The sequence below is a fragment of the Amborella trichopoda genome, chromosome 8, assembly GCF_054954075.1.
Source record: "Amborella trichopoda isolate Santa Cruz 75 chromosome 8, AtrichopodaSantaCruz75HAP2 v2.0, whole genome shotgun sequence".
NCBI lineage: Eukaryota > Viridiplantae > Streptophyta > Magnoliopsida > Amborellales > Amborellaceae > Amborella > Amborella trichopoda.
In genome coordinates, this window is record NC_142343.1 from 38,399,515 (window position 1) to 38,407,757 (window position 8,243).

The 8,243-nt window shown below is 38.4% G+C and overlaps 1 protein-coding gene across 1 annotated transcript; it reads right to left on the reverse strand.

Annotated features, from left to right (window-relative positions):
* Positions 1–2,974: 2,974 nt before the first annotated feature.
* Positions 2,975–7,745, reverse strand: LOC18433425 (2-oxoglutarate (2OG) and Fe(II)-dependent oxygenase superfamily protein). The gene is made up of 3 exons (XM_006843515.4): positions 7,251–7,745; positions 6,268–6,598; positions 2,975–3,513 (listed from the first exon to the last, which is right to left on the reverse strand). The coding sequence occupies exons 1-3, from the start codon at positions 7,727–7,729 to the stop codon at positions 3,223–3,225; spliced, it is 1,101 nt and encodes a 366-aa protein (XP_006843578.1). The 5' UTR covers positions 7,730–7,745; the 3' UTR covers positions 2,975–3,222.
* Between the last annotated feature and the right edge of the window lie 498 nt (positions 7,746–8,243).

The following is an 8,243-nucleotide window of genomic DNA, read 5'->3' on the forward strand; positions in this document are numbered from 1 at the left end:
TAGTATATCATGAGATTAGTGGCACTTCTATAAGCGAGGTTGAGGAGCCTGCAAACTACAGCTTTCAAGCCCAGCAACTCGTATAATAAAGGTGCTTTTTAGCCTAGCAAATGGAGCAACGACCCTTCTAAGCAAACTGCAGCTCGAAAACAAGAAGCAATGGCTAGCGCGGGCTAACGCACATTTGTTTTCTTGCTTGTCTTCATGCTAACGTGCGCAAAACATTATCTGGGGTGTCCATTTACAAGATTATATTGCATTTATAAATATGTTTGATTTGAACTATTTTTGGTGTTTAAAATTTCATAATTAGAGATAAAAGTAGATTCTCGTACTATCCCAAGAATTTTCAACACCAAAATTGCATTTCATGGCAAAGTCTAGAATTGTGCCTTACTTTGATTGTTTAAAGTTGCAACCTTATGAAAATTGCACTCAATGGTAAAACAACATGGAAAACTTGCCCAATACTTTTATAGAGCATTTTTTATTTTTTTACAACATCGAGACTTATTCTCTACCATCATGATCATGAGTTTGATAAAAAATAGAATTTAAATCTTAAGAATTTTTTATACCAAACTTGTATCTCATGATAAAGTTTAGAAGTGTACCTTACTTTGATTGTTTAATATTGCAACATTATAAAAACCACAATCAATGATAAAACGACATGGAAAACAATCTTGTCCACAACTTCCATAGAGTAGCATAACTAAATTTCAACCCTTTTTAATTTCTTATGACAACGGGACTTAATCTCGACCACCATGATCATGAATATAACAAAAAATAGAATTTAAATCTTAAACATAGATTATTTTAAAAATTTAAAATAAATTATCCAAAACAATCCAACCCGAAGGTTGAAATCATCTCTTTTAAGAGTTAAAATTTATATATTTTCTAAATATATGATTGTCATGGTCGAGATTATCAACTTGCTAAATTTCAGACCACTCTTAATAGAGTGTGTAAGCTAATGCAACAGAATCCCAACCAATATTTATTTGAAAAGAGGGGGTTGGGTTGTCAATTTCTTTCGGATTGGGTTTTGGATACATCGGAAAACACCCCTATTCAAGCACAGTCTCATTCAAAATCCTATGTTAGAAATTGAGTTTAGAACTAAAATCTCATGTCTTAGTAACAGTTAACATAGCTTGCCTACGGAAAACTAAGCAGACGACAAGTTAGAAAATTGGTTTTCTGAGTGGACCCCAACCCATTTATTTTGTTGGCCACAGGTTTGGCTCCATACGGCTCATTGAAAGATGATCATCTCAAATAATGAGCACATTCTTCATGAATAGACCTTCATTAGACTTGTAGCCAAGTGTTGTGTCTCACTTGGGTGGACACTTCAAATATTTGAAGTGAGCCTTGCTTTGAAAAATCTTAGCCATCCGTTGCAACTCATTATCCTCTAAAAGATATAGAAAAAATGATTAGAGTGAGCAGGCATTGCACAATTATTTTTCTTAATATTTACTTTAGTTTTTCCACAAAGCTGAGTTGATTTCCACTTGCTTTTTTGTCTCAAAACCTTAGGTTCCGGGTTCGAATTCGATACTTGCTAAAGAAACGAGAAGAAAAAACAGGGCAATTTACGCGGGGCCCCAAAAAAATATGGAAATACAAAATGCGCCTCTTATAGTTGAAAATTACCAAAAAGGTCGCTCAACCTGTGGTTTTTTTTTAAAATTACCTTTCTATCCGGAGATGACATCCACATACCGAATTTGATATATATATATATATTGTTTTTAGTCTTTTTTGTTTTTTCTTTAATAGGGCATTGCCCCAAGTTTTAGAGGCAGTACCTAGGCGGTTCGAGGTTAAAATACTCATTATTTGAACGGTCTAAGATCTCTATCCTCGTAATGCTGCTTTCCTAACACAACAACAAATCAAGTGAGGTTCGAGGATGGGGACCTCGGACCACTGGTTTCCTCAATAACAAAAAAATGCAATCCGAGGATTGAAACCTCAAACCACCCTGCAAAACTTAAAAATACCAAACATGTTTTCATTTTCCTCTCTCTCTCTCTTCGGCTCGCTCTCAACCCTCTACCTCTCCAAACCCTCGACTCCTCAAGTATTATTACAACGAGATTCCGGTTATAGAAATGGCACAACTAGTGTTATTCTAAAGTGATTTTGGCCACGAGCATTCTTCCATTCTTAAAGTTATCTCCCATATGGCGCATGTAAAACCTTGGAAAACAATTTGGGAAAACGCTTTGGATTGCTTGTATCAAACCCTTATGTCACTTTAAAATAATTGTCATGCAAGAAAAATCTTGCAAATATTGATAAATATGATAAAAACAACCTTGTGGCTGGAATCTCATCGGAATAACCCTAGTTATGTCACTTCTATGGTCGGAATCTCACAATAATAACACTCGAGGAATCGCGGGTTTAGATAGGTAGAGGGTTGAGAGAGAGAGAAGAGAAGAGAGAAAAGAGGAAAAAGAATAGATTTGGGGTTTTAAAATTTCACAGGGCGGTCTAAGGTTTCAATCTGCATATCGTACTTTATTTATTATTTGAGTAAATCAGTGGTATGAGGTACCCATCTTCGAACCCCACTTTATTTGTTGTTGTGTGAGCAAACCAGCCGTCTGAAGATGAGACCTCGAACCTCTCAAATAATGGGGTGTCCTTAGTTCAACATGCATTCCGAGGATTCTAACCGCGGACCGCCTAGGGATGCCCCTAAAACTTGGGACAATGCCCTTCTAAAGGAAAAAAAAAATCAAATTCAGTTATAGGATGATTGTGGGGCAATTTTGGAAATAAAATCATGGGTTGACCAATCTTTTTGATGATTTTCGGCTACAAGGGGAGTATTTCGTATTTTTCCTCTATTTTTAGGGGGCGTATGCAAATTGCTATAATAAAAAACACAAAGTGTGAATTGCATCAAAGTCCCACGATGGGCAAAGCAAAAAACAAGGGGGGCGACAAGTGTATAAATTATGAATTTATTGCCTTTCAATCTCAATCTTCATTTACAACTTGTGCATAATTGAAAACATATATTTATTACTAAAATTGACCTAAGTTATTAATCAAGAGACACTTGATTAGTATGAGGAACATCCCACGCATATGTATTTGTCCCTCGTAAAAATCAACTCTCTCTATCTCTCTCTCCCCCTCTCTTCACTCTCTCTCATAATGGGGATAATCTCTCTCTCTCTCTCTCTATCTACATTAACTGAACAATTTGTTTGGTGGGGTGCGAGGGGAAGATGCAGGGGACTTGGACTCCAAGGATTGGACTTGTGATTTGCCGCGTGGGCCCCTTTGGCGTATGAAAAGCCTGTATTGGTCGAAAGTCATGGGGCTATACAAGGCGGGCGAGTCGGGTGCAACCAGATCTGGTGCGGGCCCTATTAGTAGATCACTCTTTGGGTTGTAAAAAAAAGCCACCGAGAGTCTTTCTAGTACCGAGTTAGCCATCACCCTGTGTTCCACACTCTTGTATCCCGCGTTCGTCATTACCTGCTTAACACAAAATTAAAAACATGAGAAAAACGAAAAAAAAATAAAAAATTGCCAATTTTTTTATGGCATGCGTGTCTTGCTCATGTCAAAACGAGTTTTTGATGGAAAGAATGAAGGATCTGGGTTGACACTTAAATTTGATTGTTCAAAAATTGGATCGTCTCTATTAAATCTTAGGACATAATTTTCTCGTGGCATGTACATAGTGCTTTTTTTTTGTTGTTATTAATCTTATTTTTGAAGTTGGTGTCTAGGTCGAGGAGGTTACATACTCCTAAATGGGGTTTTACAAAAGGGAGTGAATTCTTAAAAAACCCCTATATGAGGTTTATACAAGGGAGTGAATTCACGGTTTTCTCCCATAAAAGCATAGTCTAAATTTAGGGTTGGCAATGGGTTGGCCGTGCCCTAGCCCTGGCCAACCCAATTCACTTGAGGCCCAGCTCGGCCCTCAGGCTAACTCTTATTGCTTAGGCCCGGGTTATTTCTGGGCTGCTAAGCTCATTGTCAACTCTGAACCTAATTTCTTTCTGACTAGTGAGTTAATAGTTTATTGGACTCCCGTACACGTAAGATCACTTTCTTGACCTCCTCACACCACGTTTAACCATGGCTACAAAATGCCTTTTGTCTCTATTTACAATGCCTAGAAGGCTAGAACTTCATTGAGGAAAATTTAGCCAACTTCCCTAAATTATAGAGAAAGGCATTGTTGCATTTACAGGAGAAAAATGCTCTATGTATGTCACTTGTACTGCATTTAAGCTTTCTACATGCAACTCCACCTAATTATAAAGTATATGCGACCTTGTTCTCAGTCATCAGATCTACATAGACGGTTGTGATGGCTTGAGTCACAATGTCACAAGTTGGCTCGTCAGATCTTCATATGATATCTCAAATTTTTTTATTTTTAATCTTTATTCTATATATTATTTTGCAGCAAAATTTGGTACATACATACATCTGACAAGAGCACACATGATAAAAATAAAAAAATTATCAACATACCCCTGAAACTTTTAAAGGAATTTTGGCCATTTATTTGTATGCAAACTATATATATTTATTCTTATTTTTGCTAGGTGTGCAGCAATAAGAGGACGAGATATCCCAAATTTGACTCAATATCGTTTGTAGAAAAAATAAATAATATTTTATCATAAAATTGTGACATGAGCAATCCTAACAGTTAATTCATATGGAAAAGAAGTGGGACATGTATAATTTATAAACATGTGGGTGGAGTCCAATAGGAACCTCTTCCTTAACTTTATGGGTTCATCCAATTACTTTTTCATATGCATTGACATCATGGAGATTTGAAATCCAGATTCCGTAATCCATAGAATTAGTTCCGGCCACCCATTTTGTGAGGGCGAAACGAATTTGGGTTCGGCATGAAAGAGATGCCTCTATACGAGGTTAAATGAGTGAGAGGAATTATGGATTCCTTGAGATAAATGTCATAAGCAAGAAAAGGAAAGATATAGGAACTGTCTAAAAAATAAGTTAATTTTATCAGGAGTAGTTTATCTTATTTGAAATTTATTAATATATTGTATAGTATTATCTTGTTAGTTATTTATTACATACATTGTGCCACATATTATATTATTTAATAATTTAATTTTTTTTATTAATATTTAACTATTTTTAAATTTTTTTAAGCTAAAAGTATGTGATTTTCAACAAATTATTTCTGCTAAAGTAAAAGTAACGTATTATATAATATAGCATAAGTAAAGTTGCTTACAAGTTTATTTCAAATAATTCTATAAGGGACATTGTTAATTCATTATCGAGATCTTTTTTCCTTTTTTTTATTGGGTTGTTTATTGGCAAAGGGGTCCGTTGCCTATAGGATTGTTGCCTGCAGGATAGTAATTTTATTAGACAAAGAGTTATTAGTTGAATGAGTATTTCAAAACAACTCATAAATAACACATAATTTCATAAAAAATAGAGTAAAAAAATTATTTTTTATATTTTTTAAAAATTATGTAAAGAAGCCATTTATATTTAGCACGAGGAGATCACAATAATTCATGTCATTCATATTTCAAAATTTCAAAAATAATTATGAGTGTGTCAGTGATTAGATTGAAAGTTTGAACTTGATTAAAAATGTAGTTGAAATCGTAGTGGTAGTACTACCAACTACCTGCGGCGGTAGTACTGATTGTATATCTAGGGTGCCATTCTCGCGTAACATAGTTACTCAAGTCCACTAAATTGCCAAAAAAAAAAGCGAACTTTTTTTTACATACATGAAATCATCCGATTTGATATTTAATGGTCCAATTTGACATTTAATGGTAGTTATGACCGAGCCGTATGCAATTCAACATGTGACTTTATCATGATACCTTCGACAGAGGACGTTAAAAAATGTCGCAATATCAGAAGAGAAAGTGGCTTCCGCGTCAACAAACATAAAAATATTAGAGCCGTTCGATTCCTAACACGTGCGTTAATGGAAGGTGATGACATTCAAGCTTTTGTCTCGGAGTCATTAGAGACGGTTTTACTTTTACACCCACTTTTAGGCCTAGGGAGAGAATGAGAGGGCGTGTGTTTTAGAGAGAGAATTTTTGCTTTAGCCCCTGTATCAATTGAGAAGGTGCTCGTCCACGAACCAATTCGAGCTCCAAACATATGAGGTAATGTCTTCGTGTACGTGAGGGGGACTCTAGAGAGAGAGAGAGAGAGAGAGAGAGAGAGCTGCTAGATGCTAGAGAGAGAAAGAACCTGAATCTGATCACCGATGTTGATAATGAAGGAGTGAGGACCAGGCGAAACAGTGACCCAGGAGTCCCGATGGCGAACCTGGAGGCCCTTGACTCGCTCATCCGGCAGCAGCACAGTGAGCCCGCCAGGGTCGGAGTGCGACGAGAGGCCGAGCGTGAGCTCGGGCTGAGGGCACTTGGGGTAAAAATTGATCCTCATGCAAGACCCGACGTCATCACCTCCGAATGCCTCCTGTAAATAATATTCTCTCAACCCTAGACCCAAAGACATGGCCTTGAGAAGCGCCTTGCATAGACGCAGGACATGTTCACTGTACTCTTGAATCGTCTCTCTACAATCAAACATGCAAAACAACATTAGTCACGATTGGGGTAGCCCAATTTCTCTCTAGATAAGATGACAGTTTGTGAGCATTTCCTCCTTATTTTGTGTGTGTAGAGAGAGCTTGCTTTGTATTTACAGTCAAGAGAGAGAAAGATAGACTCTGCTTTGAAAATTTACACGAGGGATAGAGTACATCATAGAAGTTGGTTCCGAGTAAGAGAAATTTTTTTTTTTTTTTTTTCTTTTTTTTTGTTGTGATATTTTAGTGGAAAATATATGCTTCTACTCATTTTTAAAGCAGTTAGTCGTTTTTTAAAAGTATTAAATGAACATACAATTGAGGTACCACGAGTGCTACCACCGCAACCAGCCGCTTTTTCCAAAGACAAAAAGTGGTTTTCATGGTAGACGAAAAGTGGTTATTTCGAAGAAAGAAGCTTATAGTGAAAGAGAAAATTGTATGCGGGAAGAGAGAGAAAGGGAGAGAGAGAGAGAGAGAGAGAGAGAGAGTTTAATTTGACTAGAGAGAGTTCCTTTAACATAGCTTAATTTGACTCCGTTACCCTAGTTTCCCTCCCATAAAATCAAACCATATATAACGATGATCTATAACTCTCCCTCTCTCTCTTCTCTATCTCTCTCCTCTTTCTCTCTCTTACCTGCAATTAGCGGGCAAAGCAGGCCACTTCATGGGATCGTTCAAAGCAGGAGGCAACAAATTCAAAAAGTAGTAATCCCCCCAATCCAAAAGCGCCCCTTTCTCAACTCCAAGCCTGCTCCCATACCCCTCATACGTCTTAGGATTATTAGCATACTCCTGTTTCAAATGCAAAGGCAGCGCAAAGAACCCACGCCAAACCTCTCTCATCCTCTCAATCACTTCATTCGGCACCCCATGGTTCACAGCTTCAAAGAACCCCCACTCTCTGCACGCCTCGCCCACCTTCAACCCCACCTCGCCGTCGCGCAGCGCGCCCAGGTCTATGACCGGCACCGAGCCCAACTCCGAGCCCGCCGGCTCCAACCCGGGCCTTTCGGACAGGGGCTTTATGTAGCGCTCGGGTATGACGGGCGAGCCGCTCTCCGCTATGGCCTGGACCCTTCTCACCGGCTCCGGCCACTCGCCAAGGCAATCCATCTCCAACACTGAGCCTGCTTTCCTCGAAGGCTCCTCCCCTTATATAACTATTATGTCTATAACGCATGTGGGGTTAGAGAGAGAGTGTGTATGTCAGGGCTTTTTAGAGAGAGGAAAAAGGTGGCTTTAGAGAGAGAAAGAGATTGAATTTGGGATTTAATATGGGGGTCCATTTGGAGTGCTGGCGCTCCTCGGACAGCGTATGAGAAGGGGTGGGATGCCATTTGTAGGGTAGGGCGGGTTGGACGACGTTGGCTCGTTGAGGTTGACGGGCAGTGCAAAGGCCGGACATGCAGGGTTGGGCGACTTAAATGTGGTTGGCAGACGCCTTTCTACATGTGGTTGCATTGCCTTTTTTGGAGGATGCCCAGACTTATGTAGAGAGAGAAAGTTAGAGAGAGAAAGCCCACAGATATGTAGAGAGAGAAAGGAGGCGGGCTAGGTCAGGTTGACTTTGAAAAATAATTTATAAAAAAAAGTTTATATAGGGCTCAAGCTTTAAACAATCAAATTA